This window comes from Anas platyrhynchos, chromosome 6 (assembly GCF_047663525.1).
Source record: "Anas platyrhynchos isolate ZD024472 breed Pekin duck chromosome 6, IASCAAS_PekinDuck_T2T, whole genome shotgun sequence".
Lineage (NCBI taxonomy): Eukaryota > Metazoa > Chordata > Aves > Anseriformes > Anatidae > Anas > Anas platyrhynchos.
In genome coordinates this window covers 15,846,723-15,872,158 of record NC_092592.1, presented here as the reverse complement: position 1 = coordinate 15,872,158, position 25,436 = coordinate 15,846,723, and the positions used below count along the sequence as shown (strand labels likewise).

The window sequence follows — 25,436 nt, the reverse complement described above, 5'->3', positions numbered from 1 at the left end:
CTGAGGCTTTCAGAAGACCTGGCCAGAGCTGTCAGGAATGGACAAATTTGGATTGTTTTTTAAATTATAGGTGCTGCGTCTGATTTCCTCTGGGTTTGTTTGATTGTTGCATGTTCTCTTAAGGTGAGAATCTCTAGTAGATCGTGCAGAGAGAGCTTTCAAAACTTGATAGTAAAATATTGGGGGGGGGGTAAATGGGAACACTTGATTTAAATGGATTATTTTGAAAGGTCAGGTGATTTGTATTCTATACTTTTCTTTATTAAAAAAACATGCTTTTGTCCCGTACTAAGTCTTGATGTTTTAAAATGTAGAAAAGACTATGTTAAGTCAGAAATGAAATTTCTATTTCTGGAAAAGGAAAATTGAAGTTAAAGTGATGATCTCCTGCATGATCTTTTCCTCATGGGTCTTACAAAGATGTCTTTCTTCAGGCAAGATGAAGAAAAAAGCACCTAAGTTTTCAAGCATAACAGACTAAGTTTTCAAGCATAACAGATAAACATTGGGCAGAACATTTCAGCTGTCTTGAACAGCAGAATCCCAGCATTTCAGTTCAGTTCTTCATGTTCTTTTAAAGATCTTCAAATTACTCATTTCTGACACAGCGCTAACATTCGTGTGTGAAACTGTGAAGTCATAGTCTCTACGCACTTAATTTTGATTAACTTTGTCTCAGCCTCTCCCTTTTTTGGAGGTGTTAGAAAACTAATTTTGAGGAGCTGAATAGTGTGTGGAATTTATTATTAGAGAGGTGGGAGGGAGTCATGCTCTGAAAGAAGCTCTAAATTGGGTAGATTTAATCCACAGCTGTGTTAATTTGGAATCACAGAAACACAGGCAGTGAGAAGCAGGGGTCATTTTATCTTAGTTGATTTACCTCTTCCAAGGCAGGATTACCTATATCTCTATTATGTCTGACAAGCATTTGTGCAAAACGTCTTTTAAATACTCTCAAATAGCAAAGGATCCACAATCGTCCTGCACATCCTACTGCAGCACATCACTTTGGTGTTCTTAACTGTAACACGCAGGAAAGACCTGTCCGACATTGATGTTTTTCTTTCAGCAGGATAGTTCCACAGTCTGTTTTTGCAAAGTGGTTTGAGATGTTCACCTGGAAAGTCCTTTAGAAGTGTACAATACTAGCATCTTTGTAGTATGCTTACATCCTTAATTCATCATGACCTGCTTCTCTTAAGGGCTTTTATGAAGAAAGTATGTTATATCCTTTATTGGCAGTAATTTGAGAAAAATAGGCTGACTCATCATGAAAAAATGTTCGTAGCATCAAAAAGACCTCCTTCTGCAAAGTGAAAGAAAAGTTAAAAGAAAGATTTATTGGTTGTTGTACAGGTCTGACTTGGAATTACAGTTCAAGTGCTATCACCATGAAGACAGACAAATGAACACAAACTGGCCAGCTTCAGTCCAGGTCAGCGTTAATGCAACCCCACTTACCATCGAACGTGGTGACAACAAGACATCTCATAAACCTCTGCACCTAAAGCATGTCTGCCAGCCAGGAAGAAACACGATTCAAATTACAGTCACAGCATGTTGTTGTGTAAGTACATTGAGCTTGCGGCTGCAGCTGCTGATGCTGACTTTGCTTTTTAGTGCAGTTTGCAAATGTTGCCTTAGCTGAAAAAGCCTTCCTCTCATTTTCTTCCCATGGATTTTTCTGATAAGGTGCTTGTTTAATGGTGTTGACACAGGCAGAGTACTAATACTGAAATTTTTGCTGCAGAATTATTGCAGAATATAGTGCTATCCTTCTGATATATTTGTAAGGACTTGGGGACTAGGGGAGAATGGGAGTTTGATCTTCTAGCTATTCAGTGTGTAACACAGTGGTTGAAGGATTTTAATATGGAAGCAGACTGTGGTAGCGTGGAATGTTTTCCAGTACTAATTTCATTTACTTACGGTATCAAACTGCGATTGGTTTGACATGATAACATCAACCCCATCATCACTGGTGGTGGTGATGACTTTTCATAAAGACATTAAGGTTAAAAACTTGTATCCCGTGGTTCAGTGTAGATCATGCAGCTTTCCTTTTTCTCCTTTTCTGTGGTGTAGATGCTCTCGGGGGCAAGTCCTATATTTTTAATGCGGATTGTTGCACACATTACAGTCTGAGCTGTTAACTGTTCTGTTGTCACTGACAAGAAAGCAAGCTTCTACCTCTCCCAAGGTCACAGAGTGAGGCACTTTGACAAGAAGGCTTTCACCCATTTTGCTTTACTTCACATTGATGTTTCTCCACATAGTACCATTTATCTATTGTCTAAGAGCAGGGGCAGCATCCTGTGAATCCACAAAAAGCTCTTAGGACTCTGTTGGGGAAGAAGATGCAGTGAGTTCCAATACATCGGTAGCAAATTGTGCAACTTCTGACAGAGTCGAAGGGCAGGTAGGGTAGACTTCGTCAAAGAATCCAGAATCAGGTTTAAGAATAAGTCTTGATGTCAGCGATGAAATACATCAGCCCACTTTATTCTGAATATTAACAAGAAAATGCAGAATATCTTTACTTTTTTTTTTTTTAAGCTGTTACATAGGAATGTGCACTCTGGGAGCAAAGAACAAAATACTGTGTAGCGCTCAGTATATCCCTAAGGGCATGTATGCACTCAGCAGAGCAGCACCAGCTTTCATATTTATGCATTAGATTCTTATGAAGCTATGCGTCCAAGGGAGCAGTGCAACTCTATTCAGCAGTATATGTAGCATATGTGTTTGGTTCTTGTGGTAACAAAATTCATTCTCTTTCAGTCACACTTGTTCGTGTTGCAGTTAGTACACCGGCCATCAGTTCGCTCCGTGCTTCAAGGTCTACTAAAGAAACGCCTCCTCCCAGCAGAACATTGTATCACTAAGAGTGAGTTTTGGTTTTTGTGTGGGTGATGACTTTCCAGAATCCTACGTTCAATTGTGATAAGCTATTTCTGCACCAGATTTGCTTGCTTGTTGAAAACTTTTAGCTGCACTTGTCAAGAATTTCCAGAATGCCGCATGCGTAGATGAAATCCTTGGTATAGCAAAATGTTGAGGGCTGTTTGGGTGGGGGTAACGAAGTTCCAAAAAACAGGTTTAATCCCTAATGACAGCTCTTCCATCCCAGGAGAATGTCTGTTTTTCACCCCATATTTGTTTCTCACTGACTCAAAATCCTTGCACGGAAAGATCCTTCTTTATTCATTTTGGGCTGCTTTAAGTGCTTGTGTGGCACTTCTTATAGTTGAAGATACAGCTGAAACACGTGTGTGTGATGGTTTGCTGTAAAGGATAGCATTCTAAATGACACAAAATAGACTTACGTGAATGAATTGTCCATTAAAGTGTCCTTTAAAGAGTGAAGTGTTGGTCTGCAAGATTTCTACATTAGAATTTAAAGTACATGTGTATTTTCTCACACATATGCGTACCTTCTTCCTAAACAGTAAAGAGGAACTTCAGTAGTGTAGCAGCATCCTCTGGTAATGCGACACTAAACGGGGAAGATGGAGTAGAGCAAACTGCTATTAAAGTGTCTCTGAAGTGTCCGATCACATTCCGGCGGATTCAGCTCCCAGCAAGGGGTCATGATTGCAAGCATGTACAAGTGAGTAGATGCCAGTGACCTGGCAGTATTCTTTCAGCCACATGTTGTTACCTTTTGCTTGGTTGTTGTAAGAGAGAGAGCTTAATGAAATGGGTTTGTTTTTTTGTGTTTTTTTTTTTTTTTGACTATCAACATAAATAACCAAATATATATGCTTAGTGTAGAGGGAGAAAGTAAGTTACTTGGTTTAGGGTTTAGTTCTAGTAGGGTTCTTTATGGCAGTTGTTAATACAGTATTTTCCCCTTATTTCCTCTTTTTTGTTGTTATTTTCTTTGTTTCTTTCTGATACGTAGTGCTTTGATCTGGAATCTTACTTGCAACTGAACTGCGAAAGAGGAACTTGGAGGTGTCCAGTATGCAAGTAAGTGCAACTATCCTACATGAAATGCAGGTGTAGATGATTTGACCAAATTCAGATCATATTTAAGGTTATGAAGGAAAGATAATGGATTTGGAAGGGAGAAAATGGAAGTGCTAGGAAAAGAAAGACTTATTACATTTACCTTAAGTCCCAAGAGAATTGTAGTGATATTGCATGAATTGAGGGAACATCCTGGATTTATTTTTTTTTTGAAATTCTGAAACAGTTAACAGTATATCTTCTCACATACATATCTCACATCATACATACTCTCACATCTCAAAATACATACTCTGCCAGCTCTCATCAGGCTATCATTGTATTGTGTAGAGTTCAAAGAAAGCTCAAATATTTGCAGTGATAAGGCAGATATCTACATTAAACTAACGAACTGGGAATTGGTCTTCCTGTAGATTATGAAGTATAAGCAATGAGGAGATTGCAACATGCCATAATAAAAGGATAGGTAGCCTATTCTGGAGTTAGTTTTGTATAATTTTCATGTTGTAATGCCCAAATTACTGAACTTCAAATACATAAATATTAAAAAGGTCAGCATTCAGCTGAGCCTGATGGTGTAAGGATGCCAGATAACTGTCTTAGGTAGTGTGCTTTGAGTCACATAGGTATGCAGTGAATAGCTGTGTTCAAGGAGAATCGGAATTTTGGAGACTGCATCATTTTCCAGTACGTAGGTAGGAAATGAAGTCGAATCCTCCAAGGTCAATGTCAAGTGTAAATTAAGGTGAGGGCAGAAAGCAGGAAGGATTCTACTTCACAATAAGGCTGATTTTAAGAAGGTAAAATATTTCCAAGAAGCTGGGAATACAAAAGTTTGAAGTAACTGCCTAAAGGAAAAGAGGGATACCTTGGCATACCTTCAGCCTTACGTTTTGACCAGAGAGCTACTGTACTGCAGAAGAAACAGAAAAAAAAATGCTTTGAAGTGTTCACAGATGGCTCATCCTTACATTTAAGTGAGCAGAAAGACTCACAGAGTGTCTGCAAGCCTGTTCAGTGTCTGTAACCTACAGTCCACAGGGTTACAAGTTTGTTACAGCCTCAGCTGAGGAGCCAGTGCTCTTTAGCTCAAGAAGCTGTAGCTGTAGCAACTTGCAAGCATCTCTGCAAGTCTCCAGTTGAATCCCTGTTGTGTCAGCTAATGTTAGCTATATACAGAAGTGGGGATTGTCCATTTTATCTGCTTCTGAGAACATCACAGGCTTGAGATGAGCTTTTTTCAAGTAACGTCTGTGATTCATAGCTATCCTAAGGTGCAGATGCTTTCTCTGAACTACCTGAACCTTTTCAGTGTTCTAAGTTTGGCTAAAAATTAGAGTAGAATATATTAAAGATACTGGTTGCTTCTTAATTTACATATTAGCAGATTCAAGTCAAAATGTTCATCCTGTTCCTCTAAGTCTGAGCACCTGTATGTATGAGCATCTGCATTCAGATCTTAGTGCCTGCATAACTAAATCATTTCTCATTTGGTTTTGTTCTGTCCCCATCTGTGCTGGTGTTAAGTAAAACAGCTATACTATGTACTTATTTTGAAGACATATTACAGTGTAGCTCAAAAAAACAGCAAAGATGCAATTTGAAAAAATAGTAGTTCGAGGTGATGATCACAGGAGAGATTTGCTGTGTTTGAAACGACTATAAATCTGAAATACAATTCAATAAAAACAACAATTTAAAAGATGCAAAGAGTTTGTGGATACATAGAAATGCATGTATCCTTCTCTCATATATTTGGTGTTAAAATCTGTTATCCTGGTAATGCAGATGTAAAACTGAAACTGTTTGTCCGATGTCATTATTAATTATGTGTTAAAGATAGTAAGTTGGTGGATCCCAGTCTGCGGATTTCATCACTAGCCTATCCTTCTTCCATCCTCCTTTCCAACACATGCAGAGATATTCTAATACGGAGGCATGGTTGTTTTCTTTTTTTTTTCTTTCCTAGTAAAACTGCTCTGCTGGAGGGCTTGGAGGTTGACCAGTACATGTGGGGTATTCTGAATGCTATACAAAAGTAAGTGAACTTTCTGATATCCAAGACTAAGTAATTAGGAGATATGTTAATGAATGCTGAGACAGTCATGCCAAAGTAGATCTTAGTGATTCAACTTGAGTGTTCAGTTTCATGGTTCCTTGGTGGAGCCAGCAATATCAGTGAGTATAGCTAATGATAGAGTGAGTCAGTTTTCTTCTACTTAATAGATCTTCTTTGGGTCTTCTCTTGGTGACAGCCTCATCAGTGAAGCAGAGGGAAGACTGAGAATGGAGGATTAAATGTTTTCTTGTATTTAGAAGTAGTCCCTCTGATTCACATAGAGTAGACCACTTATATGCTTGGATTTCATTGTGTGGATGAAAACAGGCATATGCTCTCAGAGTTGTCTTTTCTAAAACTTGCTTGCAGCACACATTGAGGAGTGAAAGATCATGGGGTTGTATACACGAGAGCATTTCAGAACAATTATTACCATGCAGTTCCTTATGAAAATTTCAACAGAAATGATAGCAGGAAAAAAAAAAAGAGCAATTAACATGATAGAATTCTCACATTGTTTTGCAGCTCAGAGTTTGAAGAAGTTACCATTGATCCAACTTGCAGTTGGAGGCCAGTCCCTATAAAGTCAGATATTCACATCAAAGATGATCCAGATGGTATTCCCTCAAAAAGATTTAAGACCATGAGTCCAAGCCAGATGATCATGCCGAATGTGATGGAGATGATTGCAGCTTTGGGTCCTGGGCCGTCACCTTACCCATCCCTCCCACCTCCTCCAGGAGGCAACAACTCCACTGAATATGGTAACCAAGGTTAGTTTTACGTCCTTGTGCACTCAAGTTGTCACTGTAGAAGTCACGGTTCAGTCATCATTGTGATCCGGTTATGTCTCTGCATCTTCTCACGAAGATTCATAAGGGAAGTAAAATGTATATGGCTGCTGTTCTGAAATTCTGCATTAAACTTTTCGTTTAAGATTCATCTGGTTAGAGGAAAATGTGTTCTAGTAAGGAAATCGGTGATTGTTGAATTTGTTGCCATGTGGTGCTCCCTGAATCAATGGACACTGTATGTTCCCTTATGTATTCATGGCTTGCCACAGTATGCGCCTCTCTTTGTCTTTTCTGTCCGTTTTCCTTCTGTCCCTCTATTCAAGGGAAGGCTTCTGATGCTACATTAGTTACAAAGCAGCGAACCTGACTCATTAATCCTGCCACTTGGTCCACCAAGTTTAACGTGTGGCCAGATGGTTAACATATCATAGGCTGCCCAGAAAGCGGGTGATTTTTTAAGAACTTATAACTGCTTTGCAAGCACCTTGGCATTAGAAAATGACTTCTGAGATCCTGTATCCAGTGTTGCCAGCTTGAGAAACATGGAACTAAATCCAAGCAGTGGAAATACTTCTTAAATGACTGGTATACTGTGAGTAACTAAATTAGTGACAATTCTGAAAATATGAAACCAGAGACTGTTCCTTTTGCATGTAATATGATATGACTCAGTTCAGCTCTGAGAAAAGACCAACTGTTCACACCATCAGAATCCCCAAATTGATTACAAGGTGATATATGTGCTTTTTGCAGGCATCTGAAGAAAAATGTCGCTTGCATGCAAAATATGGTTAATTTGCTCCAATGACTGCAAAACTGATGACAGATGATAAAACTTTTCAGGTTTTCAAACAGATGAATGATTACTATAACAAAGCCAAGAGCACTGAATCACATTTTTTTCTGTATTTAAGTAGGAGTGAAATGCAGTCAGAGCATGAGAACAGACCATCTTTCTTCATCATCTCTCTAGCTCTTTTACTCGGAAATGGACACAGTAGTCAAGTAAACTGGGTTGTAGGGTTTGTTTAGCAATTGCTGCCTAGACTGTTATTTCGCTCCCATCCCCTGTAGGTCCTGTAAATCCTTGGGTACACTACCTCGTAGTTTCATTCTCCATCGGTACGTGTGGTGAAACTTAGTGTTTAGAATTAGGTAATGTCCTCTGATTAACAGTACTCTACAAAAAATAATAGTGTTATTACTGCTGTGGTTTATGTTTGTTTATTTGGTTATGTCAGTAAGTGTACTGAAGTATATAATTTGTAAATATAGCAAGTACTTGGTAATACAAGACCTTATGCCAGCTCCCTGCTATTAATTTTTCCTGAGAAGCAAGGCAAGAGCAGTTACGTTCTGTGAGACTTATCCAGTTTGCAGATTAACAAAAAGAGAATTAGTAAGGCTCTGCGGTATTTACATGACAGATCAAAGTCCCGACTTCTCTGAGAAATACTCTTACATGGCTAGTGACTTCTATTCCTGTGAGATTAAACTTCTGCTTATGAAGCTGTGCTGAAGAGCCAGTGATGCAGCTACTTGAATTTGTTGAACTCCCTTCTTGACTCGAGCATTCAAAGCTGCTGTACTTCAGCTGAGAAACCTCAGGCTCTCCGTGCAAGCTGTAAAGCTATTCTGTTATTTCAGAGTTCAGCATGGTCCGGTTTGGTCACTTACATGAAATAGCTTCATGGCTTTAGTTCAGTTTTGTTCTTTGTAGCAAATAAACCACCAGAGTCAGTATCTCAGGCGGAAGTGTTAACAGAAGGATCAGAACAGAAAAGAATATGGAGACTAAATTCCCTGTACTCTGATACATGCTTACTTAAGAATTAAGGTGACACTCACAGGGCTGAGGTGGAAGTGATCAAAATGTTCTGGTAATGGCCATACAATATTTGTTGTGAAGATCAGCAGAAGGCCCCAGGCTTTTTGCTAAATGGTAAATGTGTCAGAGTTAAATCCAGATCATTTTGACTGAGTTGATGTGGGATTTTGGTGCTTCGGAGAACATAATTTCTGTCCAAAGTTAGGTAGATTTCAAAAATTCCCTAATTTTCATTACAAAAATGCATATCCACAGGCTGAAACACTAAATACAGTGAGGCAATTTGTAACTCTGAAAATGAGAATAGATATGTTTCCAGAACGGAAAAATTGATGATGTATTTCCAGAGAGTCAAGTGAATTTTACTAGGTTTCTTGTGAAGGAAGCAGTATTACCTCAAAAATCTCAGACAAGAAGGCCTCTTCTGCATTATCTTAATGGAAATTGGCAGTTTATACTGAAGAAGAGGAGGTAAAAGAGATGCTGTGCTATGAACTGGTACTGTGGCAACTTCCTGATACTGCTCTCTCAGTTAGCTTCATCAGAAACCGAAGCAATACTACAGTCCTACTGAGGGCATAGAAACGTAGATAAAAATAACGCAGGTGTCCTATATATAATTTGTGCTTGGGCAGTGAGTCACAGTTTCACTGTGATACTTCCAGATGCAAATATTCCATAGAGTTTAATATTCCTTTGACTTTTTGTCTTGCTTAAGCAGTGACTGAACAGTTCTTCCAAGTGTCAGCAGTTTTCAATGAGTTTTAAAACGAACGTGAACTGCTACAGTGAATCCTAATACTCTTAGCAGTAGCCAGTATTTGAAAGTCAAATGACATTTTTTCCTCCCTATTTCTCCAGCTGCCTCTTGGAATGGGGAGTGCAACATTGCCACCACGTTCAGCATCTGTTTCCCCATGCTATGCAAGGAGGATGTGGCACTGCACAGCTTTTACAAGAGACTCTGAAAAGTCAGTGTCAGGAAAAAAAAAAATCATACATATCATATCTGTTTCTCTTCTAGGCAACAGTTACCAAGGTCATGGTAACTTTGATTTTCCGCACGGGAATCCTGGTGGAACATCTATGAACGACTTCATGCATGGGCCCCAGCTGTCACATCCCCCAGACATGCCCAGCAGTATGGCAGCTCTCGACAAACCTCTGAGTCACCCCATGCAGGAATCTGTAAGTAATGGCGCTGAAGACGTAGACCGTTCTTTGTGGGAGTAAGGAGCAATCCTCAGGACTTTGCTTGTGATCTGCTCTTACTTCTTTGGGGATTCCTAGCTTTGGCAGTTCTTGAAATAGAATAGCCCTGAGAAATGCTGTCAGAGATGCCATTTTTAAGTTTTGGCCTTTTCTCTTGTGGAGAGACATTCTTGAGGTTTTTTGAACTGTTGTTTAAGCTTGTTTACCTGAAAGAGACAACCTGGCTCAGTGTGCTTGTGTTAATCATTGTGCTTTGCTCTGACACCTAAAAAGACTAGCATTCATTCCCTGGGCCAGCAGAGTCTGTGAATATCCATCCTCAGCAGACAGCTTGTAAGACATTTACTGACTTCAAAGTAGGGACAGTATCTTCCCTGGCTTTGTCCCTGAGGGCAAAATTTGCATCAAAGTATACTGAAAGAGAATTCTACACAAGTAGAATGAAAGGCACCTTTAGGCTTTTGGGAATAGGACAAACCTGTAGATTTCAAGGAGGGATGCTGCCACTGGTATGAGGGTATATCAATGTAAGAGATGTAAAAAAATTGAAGTTCCTCAGGTCTCAGTTGGAGAGGCAGAAATGTGTTAGAAAAACAGCTTGCTCAATGCACTAAGGGTTATATACAGAACTTTATGTCCAGAAAATGTAGTACTGCACCAACTAGGTGATAGAAAAGCTACGACCAGCATTTAATTCTTAGGCATGGCTAATCACCTATTTTAACTCTGTGTGGTGTGTGTGTGTATCCTTTTATATTCATTTAAGTTACAGGGCAGGGGCTGTATAGCATACTGCACAGGAAGGATGTTTAACTTGACAAGTCATCTGTGCCATGTCTTTAGTGAGTACTAGAAAGCACAATTTCAAAATGTAATGAGGAAATGTGGTAGCAGATGCTTAGCAAAAGCCTACTCAGTCAATGTCTCCACTAGCTGGCAGTGGGTTTTCCAAGGAGGATGGTGAGAAATAGGAAGGGAGTGGAGAGAGAGTTCTTAGTATAGCTTGGAGTGATCCCAACTAAGAAGATGACTGTCTGCAAAGAGTCCAGAAACTGTAATGACTTTACCACATAACAGGCTAATAAAGGACAGAACAAGCACGCTGTAAATTTAATTTTACTTTGGCAAATTTCACATACCAAGTTTACTGAGTAGTCTGAATTATCTGCATCAGAACCAACCGTACAGCAGTGAGGATAACTGTTACCAACCTGAACCACTCGCACACAGCTGCTGTCCTTTGAATCAAAGCCAAAGGGAATTCTTCTGTGCCTCCCATTACATGACACCTACATCTCCACTCCATCAGTAACTGCTTTACCTTTGCTATAGTAGTTGCCCCGGTGAAGTTTCTGAAGTGGTTGAATATGAAAGTGAAGAATCTCTGGCTTTCTGAAAATTGGACTCCTTACAGATAATACCAAAGTTAAAAGCTGCTCACAGCTATATATATTGCAGAATTATAAGAGGGTATTTGGGCAAATGTTAATAGATTTTTGGTTCTGTGGGCCAGTCTGTAGCAGAACTAATACTTTCTTTTGATAGCTGGCAATTAAAGTAAACCTTTGCCTCACTTCTCCCTCATCTATCGTGATATGCAAGGTATGCTGTTTGGGAAAGGGAAGTGGCAGGCTCCATCTGGTTTATGTCACTGGGTGATTTTCCCTAGTAAGGATCAGTTTTCAGGTCTAGTAGCACAAGGGAGTTAGACTGACCTTGCCAATTTGGCCACGCAAGTCTTTAGACCACATTTGTGGACAGTTAGTACTCCTGCTCAGCTTTTTCAGTATTACAGAGTCTCTGCTTTCCTTTTTCTATTTTCTCCTTCTTGCTCTCTTCTCTCTCAAAAATGAACTGTTGGTAGCAGACTCAAGGAAAGTCACTTTAAAATTTCTGCTTTTAGAGAAACACATGCCATTAACATACTTCTGAACTGCATAACTCAATGTCTTCAGACTGACACCTCTATATGAAAGTAACTATAAATCACATTACGTAATTGAATTAAGGTTTCACAATGTTGTCTCTACTCTTGTATGGCTTTCTGTTTTTCTTTTTTACACATACAAGGTATAGTTTGTTTTCATCTACTATTCACTTTGACTGTTTCATGTCCAAAAGGCGAGTCAGGAGATGTCTGGTCCTTCTAGACCAGAGGTCTATTTCTAACTGAAATCGATTCGAGCTGAATGCTGCTGAGAAAGTTCCTAATTTTCCCATTCTGAAGATTTATGTGGTAGCCTGCTCTCATATAGTAGTAGCAGGAAGAGTTGGTCACTCCAGACACACTCTGTAGGTCACTCCAGAAAATGCAGACATGTTTCTCCAGGGTAGATAGAGCTGGGTAACAAAGGGCTGGATTGTCAGAACTATCTTCTGTCAGCACTAGCAGTCCACTCTTGTGAGAAGAAGAAGAATCTGAAACGTAGCTAGAAGTAACACCCAGTGTAAAATGCTTTGAGAACTATAGAACAAATGTTTGCACTATGTTAGTGCAAGACAGCTGTCACAACTGCACTTTTTATGTTCTCAGAAATTGTGAGCAAGTTTTAAACAAGAATTCAGAATTAGTTCTAGATTATTGTTTACTGAAGACAGTGTAAGAAGTGGTACATGACTGAGCAATGGATGATCAGGCCATAGTTTCATATAAACATTAAGGTGTTAGGGAAAGAAGTCATCCCTCTTCTTTCTGTTTTCACTTTTCCTCTCTCACACACCAACAGAAGTTACTACAGCCATGAAATGACCTGGATCATGTTACTGATATGATGGAAAACTAATTCAGGGGGAAAACAAAGAAATCAACTTCGATATACGATAGTTCCCCAGTTTAGTTCACTGCGTATCTGCAAGGATGCATCTGATGTCAAAGGAAAAATGTATGGGAAAAGTGGCAGAGAAGAGCAGCGGGGCAGGATGGCATCTTTCAGTGGTTCTGCCATTTAGCTCAGCTTAAAGAGTTAGTAAAACTGTGACCTCTGGAATGGAGAGATGTATAAACAATTGACGTAACCTTCTGATCTTCTTTCACTATCAGTTTTCTTCCAAGATGAACGGAATATTGTTCTTCAGCCTGCAAGTCCCATTGTTCTACATCTCAGCACTCCTAGAGGTCACTCTTAGCCTCATAAAGAGTTGTGTTGTTTTGTGCTATTAAACAGAAGATGTAGTTGTGTGTGCTATGAACTTTCCTTTTACAGTCTGTAAATGTTTTAAGAGTGCCACAGTTTACACTCCAAAAAACAACTCCGGAATTTCCTTGCCGTGTAGGCAAAGGGAACTTGGTTAGACTCAGCTTTCATAAGGTAGGTTAGTGCTTTTAAAATAAAACAAGGAGAGTTGTAGACACAAGCTGGAGATCTACAGGTTGTATTTAGAGTGGTTTTGTACCAGTGCAAACTTACCATTAGTTAGCTGAATACAAATGGAAAAATGTTGAGGTTCTGAGCTTTTTGTTTTCTCCCTGGATGAATAGAATGCTGTCAGACAGACTTTGAACCTGCAGCGCCTGTTTAAAAGCAATATCCCTCAGTCTTGTAATTAACAATTACTGCTTATCCAACAGTTATCTCAGGGCCCAAGATACTGCCTTATCAACTAAATACTTATGTTTACCTATGTAAATGTAATTTATAGAATTTCTAACCTGTTTATGTTTTTAAATATGTCTGAAAACATATGAATGCCTCTTGATTTAAGTAATTATTGTTGTTAACATATCAGTGTGACTCTTGCCTTGTGCATTTGGGGATACATTTATGAGACATTTCAAGGTGATCCTGTTTTATTTTGTTTTCTGGAAACTGCTTTCCCACTTAAGCAACACTGTCTTAAATTGCTTTTTACTTTTTGTTATTAAGTTTTCTTAATTTGCACACTTTCTGTTGCACGTGTCCTCAATGAACGAAGAAGGAAACGATACCATTTGGACAAACGTCTACTTTCGCTCGGACTTTTGCAAAGGTTTTAGGCTGCAGATATATTTACGTTAAGCTGTGGTCTGTGGGCAGATTTTGCACAAGTTTACCCATAAGGTAACAACGATGATGTTACAGAATACCTTTCAAGTAGTCCAGCTGTGACCCTAATGGATTGAAGAGGGTGCATCAGTACTTGAGAACAGTTATTTTAAGCTCTCACTTGGGGAAGAGCCCCCAAAACAACATTACATGTAGAATCCTGCTCGTTTCTATCAACTCGCCTACCAAACTATTGGAAAGGATCTCCATGTAGTCGAGTATGAGTGTCCCAGTGCATCAATGTTCAGATGTCAGTTTTCATGAGAGTGGAGAAATGTTTTTTTAAAAAATGCTTGTTTCTGTGAATTTTTCTTTTAAGTTTTGTGGGAACGTTTTTATTAAGTTTTGTAATAACCTCCCTTTCGCTTTCCAAAACTGAAGATTGAGGTTAAAATAACCTTGCAGTTTACTGTGATATGAAAGGTTCAATGCTGACATAGCATTTTGCTAGTTTCTGTTGGCTTGGCTGGATGAATTTCATGCTGTTGTTGTATGTATCTGTTCTTTTGTTTCAGCTCCACTTTGTGGCAATATGTAGCATTTCTCAAAAAATGTTTACATTTTTTGCTTCTCCATATACCCAATTAACATGAGACAACGGGTTCTGAGGCATTCATACACTTCTTTCTCATGGCACCATGGTCAAGTCCCAGAGTCCCCTAGCATTAAAGGTGACATGCAGCAGAAGGAAAAATTGGGCTTGTGCATTTTTGTTGCTTCTCTGTAATGTGAGAAAGATTTTTTTTCCACCATCCTTCCATAATAGGGTTTGGAATATGTATACGGTTTGGTAGTATATTCCCCATAGCAAACATAAAAAAAAAAATTAAGGTTTTGCTAGAAAACTTACCCATGACATGAATTTAAAGTAAAAATGTACTATGTAATATGGTCTGTGCTAAGTTTAAGCTAATGCACAGTACTTTTCAGTCAGGCAGGATGTCAGCAGGTACGCAGCCACCTCCGGCAGCTCTGCTGGTGGTTGGAGAGCTTTTCTAACTGAGCCCACTTGTTCTTTTCAGCCATCAGAACTCATGACTATCAGCTAAGAAAATCTGCAGCCCTTATAAGGGATGTTGCGTTCTGAAAAGAAGGAGGGAAAAAAAAAAAAGGAGAGGAGGAGTAGGGAAGGGCTGGCATTTGCCAGATGTTTATAACAAGCTGAAACAAGAATAGGCAGCAGCGTCAGGCAAGCTACCCAATAAAGAATCCAAGCAGAAATTATGCATTTTCTCAGTTAATCAGTTTACTGGCATGGAGGATCATTATTCAACAAATTCTCCATCCATTCATGGAAATTTTTTTTAAGGGAAAAGCTCTGCCTCGCTCACGCTGAGCAGTGCCCATTAGCCTCTTCCCCTCCTCCTTGGGGTTTGTTATTTTGCACGGTCACATCAAGTTTCCCACATCACAATGAAGCAAATGCAGCAGCACAAACCCAACATGTTTATTTCCCCTTTGCAGATAACCCTCAAAAAGCCGAAACATTTCCTCCGGCATTGGGATATGGAGCTTTCTTTTCCAATTGCGCTTTTTTTTTTTGTCTTTTTAATTCATTTACGTTATTTCCTTTTAACATGCGGTTACAGAGTCAGGCACCGCGAGCACTGTACCTTGTGGCCTCACTTTCTTTTCCTGCTTTTTTCCTCCTCCGCAGATCCCTCATCCCGGCAGCACTGATCAGTCCCATACTTCCATGCAGCAAGGTTTGCACGTCCCTCACCCCAGCAGCCAGTCAGGGCAGCCATTACATCACAGCGGGCCTCCCAGCCAGCAGTCCCGGCAGCCGCCCCCGGCCGCTTCTGGCAACCATCCACACAGTGACCTGACCTTTAATCCCTCCTCAGCCTTAGAGGGTCAGGCTGGTGGACAGGGAGCACCTGACATGCCGGAGCCCTCGCTGGATGTAAGTCTGTGTCATACTATCATCTGCCTGCCATAGCGTGTGCTTGACATGGCGGCGGGAGGGCGGGGGGGGCGCGGGGACGGGGAGCCGCTTCCACAGCACATGCCATCGTCTCATGCTTGGGTACATGGGTGTAGTCGCTGCCGCTGAGGTGACAGGGCGCTCCTGGCTTGCTGTGGAAACTTTTCTGTTGTAAGTAGCTGCATGACGTGCCAGCCGTATCCTCTTCCTAGCGTGAAGGCAGGTGTTCCTTGAGACGGCAGGTCGGGCGCCTGCTGGGACAGATCTCCCTGTCCTCCTCGTCGCTGGACGGGGACTCGCGTGTGTGCGAGCCCAGACCCTGCAGCCGCCGCTGTGCCCGGATGAGAGGAAGGAGGCGGCCGCACACGGTCCGGGCTGGGGCTGCGCGGTGCCCAGCGAGCCACGCACCGGCCCCGGGGTGTGTGGCTGGGGGGTCCTCAGCAGGCCCACCATGCTGCTCCCTCAGCTCGCTGTGTCCCTCCTCTGATGTGCCATGCTGGCGTTGCAGATGGGAAAGTAAACGATGCGGATGTCTTCTGCCTCCGTAGCCAGGGTGGAGGGCAGCTCATGACTAAGCAGAGATAAGCCTGCTGTTAAGGCCAAAAGTGATGTGTCCTGCCATCTGCTCCCTACTGCTGGAAATAAGTTATCTGAGGCATCCTTCTGGTTAACCACCTACCTACCTCACAAAATCTAAATTTCTTAGCTAGGGCTAGATTTTCATTTGAGTCATGCGTTCCCGTACTTGTATCTTCTGTCTGGTCCAAAGTCTGCCGCACAATGTAGTTCTCTGAGAGAAATGTTCACCTCTGTGCCTCAGATTTATATCTGTATTACTGTTGCTGTGTACGTGCATGTTCCCTGTCACACGACAGCACTGTGCCGTCAGGCAGCCTCACAGAGGGGCGAGAGGGAGGAAGGGATGCTCCAGTCACTGCAAAAAGCTCTCTGTGGAGTAGCATCTGCCTGCTAGAGGGAGGCTGCCGCTCTGTCACGTAGCGCGGTGATGGCCACATATATCCCTTGGGAGGTCAAGTGGCAACCAGAGGTCTCTGCCCTTAAGGACTGTAGGAGTAACATTAATAATAGGTGAAATAGTCTCATTTTCTCTTCAGGTATTTAAGTAACAAAGTATGGTGTTATGGGTCAGGCACATACTCCTGGGTGAAAAGCGAAGTAGGAAACCTGTACCTTTATGATAGCACTGTGGGTATCGCTGACAGAGGCATGCTGGACTCAATGGGAGACTGAAATGGTCTTAGCTGAACGAGGAGGCAAGTGCTGTACAGTGGGGGGAGTGAGTGTAGGTCTTGGAAATATTATTTCAGTGGGTTTAACTTCTGGTGGCTGAGCGAGGCACCATGTGGCGTTATCTGTGAGCTGAAACCAAGCTGGGGAATGCACCATAGGCAGCTGAGTCTGCTGCCTGCTGACACGGTTGTAATCGTTCACTAGTGCTTCAGTGTCATGCACTGTGGGGTTTAACCTGGATAGAGGGACGCACCTGATACACACAAAGATGACTCACACCACACAGCAGAGGCCCAAGGCTCGCAGCCCTGGTTAGACCCCTGAAGTGTTCACTTCAGGAGCACCGGGTGCACCTCTCCAAATTCTGCCAAGCCCAGCACATCCCCTGGTGTCTGCCCCACCCGTCTCCCCCTCCCTTCTGCTCCCTCTCAGCGGCCTCAGCTCCTGCTGCGCCCTCGGCTTTTCACTCAGCGGCGTGCCAGGCACCGAGCTGCAGGGCCAGCTCTGGCTCCAGGTGGGCCCTGCCTTTCGCAGGCCTGCACGAGGGGATCTGGGAACACACCGGCATTCTCAAATACCCTTCTTCTTCAGAATTTCCACCCCCTTTGCCCTTTCCACCCCTTACACAGCTTTAAATTATGCCTTAATTAAAAAAAAAAAAAAGGCTGATTCTGTTTTTTGTCCTAGTCCTAGAAACATTTTAAGCCCAAATTTTTGTCATTGCTTCAACATATGAAATACACCCTCAAAACTAAAGACTTAATCCTTAGAGATACTGAGCATATTGTTTATAACTTTCACTTATCTAAAAATAAAACAGAAATCCCCTATATACAAGAATCGCATCTCAGAGGCATTATGATAGATTTTTAACAATTGAGCTGGGAAGATCTGTAGGATACATTCAGCCATTTTTTTCTTTCTAAACATTTGGCGAGGCCGCCATTTTCTTTCTGTCTTCCACACTAGATATTCAGAAAAACTATGATAGCAGGTGAAATGCATTTTGCCTTATCATTAGTCTAGTGCTATAACAACAGCAGTTTAGCTATGAATAAAAGAAAGAGGTGTTTTAAGAAAACATTCCTCTGGGACATTTTGTTTATGTAAACTTGGCATCTTTGTTTTTTTTTTCTAAAACACTTAGGAAGTAATAAACTTCCTTCTACATTTCATGTGTAGCTTATTTTAAAATTATGTTCATCCATTTAATGTTAGAAGATGAAGCTGCATTTTCAGAGGAGTAATAGAAGCATATAAATATAATATTTGCATGCTAAATGTGATGCAGTCAAGCTTTTAGTTTTATAGTATTTGACAACATAAAACAACTTAAGATGAATTTCTCATACCTACTGTTACATTTGTTAAATCAGTCCATGTTTTTCTGTCTTGGCCTCAACGCAACGCTGAATATAAAGGGAGCTTATTACAAACTCTTCCCTGTCATTTTTAAAATACGACACTTTTACTTTTCACCAAGCCCTGGTGAGATGCAGAATAAACCAGAAAACATTGCCTTTTACAAAATCTAGTAGTTAAGGTGTGCTTGTTAGCTGTCAGATCAAAAAGAATCTGAGTGATGCTTGGAAAAATGAATTTTTCTATTTGAAATACAGTATTTGTAAAAATACAAGTAGAAGAATCAGAACTATTTTGATACTTCAAAATACTGTGGAGATCAGTGCATCTGCTGTTGGATGGGGTGCCATGCCCCTGACCATTTAAAATGTCTCAAATTGCATGTAATGGTTTAGCTGAGTAAGCACTCCAAGCCCCCATCAATACCACGGAAAGAAATAGGACTCATCTACCTGCCTTGTCACTACTCGCCCTGTATTCTTCCTTGGGGTTTTTGCTGGTTTTTTTGTTTGTTTGTTTGTTTGTTTTGGGGGGGGAGTTGTTTATTTTTTGTTTGTTTGTTTTGAGGGGTGTTTTTTTGTGTTTTTTTTTTTTTTTGGGGGGGGGGGGGGTAGGGGTGGTTTTTTGTTGTTGCTTTTTGTTTTTTTCTTTGGTTTATTTTTAGCCCTGGATGAGTTCTGGATCCTTCTGACTGCCCCAGAAGGGACGTCAGTGTGCAGAGGCGTCACGGGGTGACTCAGTGTATGAGGAAGGGACAGGGCTGCCTCTTTGTGTAAGGATGCAGGCATAACGCAGTCACCATGCTACTGCGTGAGTCAGATCTGACTGGTGGTGTTGATCTGCTTTAAAGCTTAAATATGTTTTCCTGGTTCAGCCTTTTATATGAAACTAAGGTACATAACTAGCATTTATCACAAAGTTTTTTCAGCATTGCTAGCCAGGAAATAAACTTTGTTCATGGATGAGCTTTGTGATGGGGAAGTTGATTGAGAAACCCTCATTGAGATGATAATGTAATTCATAAGTAAAAATTGACCAATACAGACTTGCACAAACCAGTGGATACTACATCATCCTAGGGTGTTAGGCAGGGATACTGCCTTCAGACTTATTTGGATATATTAATATGAAAGCCAGTTTCCAGAAATGTGTGGTGTTTAATCCCTCTTTGCACAAATGTATTTCTGTTATCTGTAATTTTCCTTTTATCTTTATATTTTATAGCTGCTTCCAGAACTCACAAATCCAGATGAGCTGCTTTCGTACCTGGATCCTCCTGACTTGCCAAGCAATAGCAATGATGACCTTCTGTCTCTCTTTGAGAACAACTGAAACTATGTGTATTCCCCCATCCCTTTCACTTGTTCACACGTGTGTGGCTGCACAGCAAGGAATCTTAACACTCCTTTTCCACAAAAGAAGAAAAAACTCACAAGTTGATCCAATGGTGCACTCCCTGCTTTCTTCATCTTAGAACTGCTTTTGTCAGCTTCAAAAACTGCGAAAGTGACGGGAGAAAAAATAGACAAAAAATGCAGTAATCTCAGAGTCTGCCGTGCTACGCATCACAACGAAGCATAGACAGTTGTGCAGCTATTGGAAACCCCGTTTGTTGTTCATCCTATAGAGAGAGAGTTCTGTGATAAACATAGTGTGAAGTATCTTGGCAAAAACCGATCTTGGCAAGGGAAGAAAAGGCAACAAAATGGAACTGTCTTTAATTGACCTGTCTCAGAGTGTCCTTCCAACGCATGTTCTTCCATTTTTTTGAAACTGTATCTCCCTCCACCCCACTTCCCCTCTGTCCCCCTCCAACCACAGGTTGGTGTTGGAGTATTTGTCCTGGCTACACACAAAAAGCAGAACACAAACACATTACAAAGCTCCAAAAAGCACAAATCATACAGTCAAGTGGCAAAGATAGGGAAGACATACAAGCCCATCAGAGGGAGACAGCAGTTCAGTAAGAAAGTCTTCAGTAACAGAGTCCTGAGCATCTCCAGGCTGCAGCCGCATGTGTTTGGATTTATAAAAGTGCAGGAATCTTAAACACCTCTTTGCAAAGGATTCCTCTGTTCAAACACACTGATTGGAAACACAGGAAAAATAAAAACTGTTTTCAATGTTTAGGGTTTTTTTTGTGGTTTTGGTTTGAAATCAGTACCGTTTGTGGCTGCGCTAACACCCAGCTGTTGAGACTGTCGTAACAGGTCTTTTTGCCATGTATTCCATGGAAAAGAGAGGGAGGGGGGAATGCAAACCCAAATACTCTTGATTATTACCTACAGCCTCTGGCTTCCTGAGTGTTTGTATTGCACAATACATAGTAAGACAAGCTGGGTTGAAGGCAGATAGGAAATCATGGCAGGACAGGGGGAGAGTAACATCGCTATCTGCATAATTATTTTTAATAATCAGCTTGAAAAAAGGGCATTGAAATTGGACAGACATTTTACAGCTTCCTTTTTGTTTTGCTTTGTGTTCTGTTTTCATGACTGTTACAAATAATTCAGCCTTTTCCTTTTCTCCTCTTTCAGTCTTTCTTTTTTTTTTTTCCTTTTGTTTTTTAACTTTAGCTGCCAGAAAGAGATTGTTCTCACGAAGGAATGGGCATGGGGAGAAAAAGTAACTTGGTAGAATGCTGCTGCCCTCAAGAGACCCTGATGCCACAATCACTGTCTTGCCCCTGTGATCCGTGCTTCTCGTGTGGTTGCTTCTCCTGCATGAGCTTCCTAATGCTTCTGTGCCCATTTCTGTGCTCTTCGTCTCTCTCTCTTATAAATTATGTACAGTAGCTGTGTAAGAAGTGCATGTGTGCCAACTTTGCCCTTGTGGTGCAACATTTCAGCTTTTGCCCACTGTACAGTTATTGTTTTAGTTTCTTTTTGTTACTAAAGCAAACTTGACCCTACTCCTTTCCTCATCCCAGACCCAATCCGATAACCTTTATTTGCTCGCCACAACGCGTTTTAAACTTAAGTGCCAGACAAAATTTTGTTTGTTCCTGTCTGACTCGATAGCTTCCTAGCCCTTTGTGTTTAGTTTGCAATGCTGTAAATGGCATGCTCTGTGCTTACAACTCTGGATTTGCTTTTCTCACCAAAGTCATATTTGTAAATTCTTTGCAGTTTTTGTTTTATTTTGCTCTTTGTTAACGTTTCCCACTACTGCTGTACATGCGTCGTGATATATATATGCTAGTCAGCAGCACCTTGCTGTAGATATTAAAGGAAATGGCGATTTAGTTCTTTTATTTTCCAGTAGGAGTATTGAATCTGTCAAACATATTATGTAGAGATGGTCCCACACTTATATTTTTCCTGTTTCAAGTTTTTTTAAGAAAGGCGCTGTTCATTATGCAAAATCAATTATTTTAAGAATTGCTATTGTAAATATCTTTGTGAATATTTTAGTATTGTCTTTGATAATATTCAACATTTTCATGATCTGGTTATACTTTTGCTGGTGTTTTTAAATACCTTGTCTGAAGAAAAATATGGGTCCTTTTTTAAAAAAGAAAATTGAGGGTTCTTTAACAGAATAAGGGAGATTTGTTGTTGGTTTGTGTTTTTTTTTTCCCGTTTTATTTTGATAAATTAGCCCAAATTTCATATCCATTTATGTGATGAGTGAATTGATATGTCAGGCAGTACCTGGACAATCAGGGCCCAGCTCTGTCATGGAAACATAGTAAAAAGCAATTGCCTAGGGCAAACACCCAAAACCACCACCTAACCAACCGATGTTCACCGACTGTGTGGGTACTTGTGGGCTGGCAGTGGCAGGGGTTTTGTTCCTTTGCCCAAGTGAGCAGAACACCTAGGACCAGCTGTCTGAACAGGTAAAGATGCACTAAGGCAAGCAGCTAGCGTATAAGGTACCTTATTTATATCACTATGCTGGTGTTCCAGCCTTGGAAGCTGGGGCGCTCGAACACGTAGGGATGTTGGCGGGAGGGGAGGGAAACAGTATAGTATATTTTATTCTGCTTAGAAGTGTCTTTTTTCTTATGTAGGCTTGACAACCTGTAGAGGATCTCTGCAGAATATTAAAGATACCTTGGTATAATACATGGTAATATGGTTGTGGTGTGGTGCTGCTATCACACAACTCCTAGGAAAGACCGTTCTTCAGTTACAGATGTGTTTTGTAGCCGTTTGACTGTAGTAGTTTTCCCCTGTATTTTTGCTGCATTGTTTATATAGTTATTGAAGTCGTTTGCAGGGGTGGCTAATGATAAACTGACATTATGCCCTTAGAGTTTTTCTTTCTTTCGTTTTGTTTTGTTTTGTTTGTTGGCATTCGTTTTTTTTTTCAAGGGGGAGGGGGGAGTTTCTTAAGCCATAGGTTTTGGAATAAAGAAGATTTCTCGCTAGTTGGAACAGGTTGCTCAGATTTTTTAATTGATTTTATTTAATGTTCCACCCTCCATTGTTCCTGAGCAGCTGTGTTAGTCACCTGAAATTATTTTTCTCTTCAACACAACGTTAGTATTTTAAACCAGGTATGTTAAGGATTGACCTTTTGCTAACTGGTAGTATTTAAAATGTATCATTTGAAAGTACCTGTTGGAAAGAGTAAAGGGAAAAAACTCCATAGATATTAGCAATATGTTTGGAGCAGTGTTTGCATCTGCTTTGTACAGTAATAGAGCATTAAAGTGGATGATTGACATTTTTAAGCTTAGAGAAACATTTGGTTTCCGAGCAGAACCTAAGAGATAAAATATGATTTTTACCCATCACCCAAATGTTGGACATGTGAGACAGTTTTAAAACTATGTCAGCTAAAATCAGGTACTGTATAGTGGATTCAGTATGAAAAGGCTTCTAAATGAAAATTTAGTTATTTTTTTATCTGTTCACTGCCATATTAAAGTTTAGAGAAAAAAAAAAACTAGCAAATAGGGTAATCACAGTCATTTCTTTTAAAGCTTAATTATTATATGAAATTCCAGTAGTATTTTTATTCTTCTTTTTTTTGTTTGTTTACTTTTTAATTGTTTCCCTATGGAAGTTCATCTGGGAAAGAACCCACAGAGATCTACAGTTCTGCTGCCAAGACATTATTATAGGACTGACAGATACACGCCAATGTCTGCAGTGGAGACTCAAGGGACATCTGTACATATGTAAATGACAAATAGAGACATGTTAACAGAAATGCATTCATTTTCCTTGGAATGTGCATTGTTTTTATTTCGCAGGAAAAAAAAAAAAGCTTGAAGCTCCATCTTATGTGGAAAATGAATCCTGTTTGTTAGCGTTTGTGGAGTCTCAGCATTTGTTTCACCTTCACTTCTGTAATATACTCTGATCCTTCGTTTTGTTTTGTTTTATCTACATGTAATATTTAGCTTACGTGTACTAGTCTATCACCTGTGTATTTTTAGGGTGCTACAGAAATAATGAAGAAAAATACGGGGATTAAAAAAAAAAAAAATTGTAACCAAATTCATACTTTGTACAATTTTTGATATCACGATCAGAGGAGAATTAAAAAAAAAAAAAGTACAATCTGAAGTAACATGCAAAAACGGCCATTGTCTTTGTTTGTACATTGTATGTACAGTACAATGCAATCATTTCATACTTTAAACTGGTCAGAAAAAATAATTGTGATTTTTAGTCTTGCAAAACTGTATGTAGTTAGATGATGTGACAACCTAATATTTATCTAATAAATATGTATTCAGATGAAACCTGTATATTAGGTGTTCATGTGGTTATTTTGTATTTAAAGATCAAATTATTTGACTATTGCTAGACATTTATATACTCTGTTGTAACACTGAGGTATTCTCATTTGCTCATGTTAATTTTTTTTCCTAAATAAATTTGCAAAATTAAGGTCTGGCTAATTGGAAGCTGCTTTGTAAATTTTCAGTTTCTTTTGAAACGCCCCACTTCCCCTACTCCCTCCCTGCTTTGTGTGTTAATTTGAAAGTTATTTGTACAAGATGCCCCTTGTCAGGGAGCAGGACTTGTTACAGGAAGGGAAAAAGGTATGAACCAGGGTGGAAGAGACACTGACTAAGAGATTACGAGTTCAGGTTTGCTGATAGGCACAGGACCACAGAGGAAAAAAGACCCAGACATGGAATTGAATTGGTGACTGCATACCACCTAAATATGTAATAATTACATTGAAATGAAATCTTTGCATGATATGAATAACACAAAAGCCGTGCTTGTCTCTCGTGTTGACGTGTGTTCTGAAATACAGGACAACTTAATCCTTGTGGAGAGAAGATGTTAGTGGAGAGATTAACTATCCAACACGGTAAATTTACCTTTCTCTTTGTTTAAAATTCTCATGAGTTTGATCATTTTTCTTTTAACTGAAGTTTCTGTCATCAAAGTGAAATTAGTGACTTTGGAAGATGACTGAAATAAGACTTTTTTTTTTTTAATGTATCCCTATCTTAAAGCTGAAGGACCTGGTTTCAAATTGCAGCCTTTCAGTTGTGAAATCTGCTTAACTTCTCAGCGTGTTGAACACTAAGCAGACTGAACCATGGCTCGAGGAGCATGCACAGGGCACTGTCAGCAGTGGTGGCACTCGCAGCTCCTTTCCTGGCGGAGTTCCACACCTGTAATGAGCTGCAGTCACATGCTGAGCACTTTCCATCCAGGGACCTGTTTTTATGGAGAATTACAGAGCATCTCTGTATTTGTATATTGCATTTGTGGAAGTGTTTAGTTTAAACTCACTTTTCAAATGCATTCAAGTATACAGGAACAATGTAACCATTTCAGAATATGAATATAATTCAGGAGTAGCAATTACCTTACAGGGACAGAAGTCCCTATTGTTGATGGAGAATACGCATAAGTAGTTTTGGATAGATATATAAAACTGGATGAGGTATTCATTTCTCAACGTTGGGAAAAGTTTTTTCTTTCTGCCTCAGCTTCTGCCTTCCTTGCTGGCAATACCAATTAAAAATGGTATTTTAGGATAAAGTAATAAAACTGAGTTCCAATGCACTCAGTAATGAAACATTAAA

At 40.1% G+C, this 25,436-nt stretch overlaps 1 protein-coding gene across 21 annotated transcripts in view; it reads left to right on the top strand.

Annotated features, from left to right (window-relative positions):
- Window positions 1-24,134, top strand: part of ZMIZ1 (zinc finger MIZ-type containing 1) — a 345,842-nt gene extending 321,708 nt beyond the window's left edge. For 19 of the 21 annotated variants that reach the window (XM_072039495.1, XM_038181591.2, XM_038181582.2 and 16 more), the window contains 9 exons: window positions 1,357-1,567; window positions 2,782-2,887; window positions 3,450-3,610; window positions 3,905-3,972; window positions 5,942-6,010; window positions 6,557-6,804; window positions 9,678-9,841; window positions 15,545-15,793; window positions 19,652-24,134. In XM_072039495.1, coding sequence (XP_071895596.1) covers window positions 1,357-1,567; window positions 2,782-2,887; window positions 3,450-3,610; window positions 3,905-3,972; window positions 5,942-6,010; window positions 6,557-6,804; window positions 9,678-9,841; window positions 15,545-15,793; window positions 19,652-19,759 — 1,384 coding nt within the window. In that variant the 3' untranslated portion in view covers window positions 19,760-24,134. The remainder of the gene's footprint in view (window positions 1-1,356; window positions 1,568-2,781; window positions 2,888-3,449; window positions 3,611-3,904; window positions 3,973-5,941; window positions 6,011-6,556; window positions 6,805-9,677; window positions 9,842-15,544; window positions 15,794-19,651) is intronic. The other 2 variants (XM_072039497.1, XM_038181594.2) reach the window with 1 other exon arrangement.
- Window positions 24,135-25,436: the final 1,302 nt, after the last annotated feature.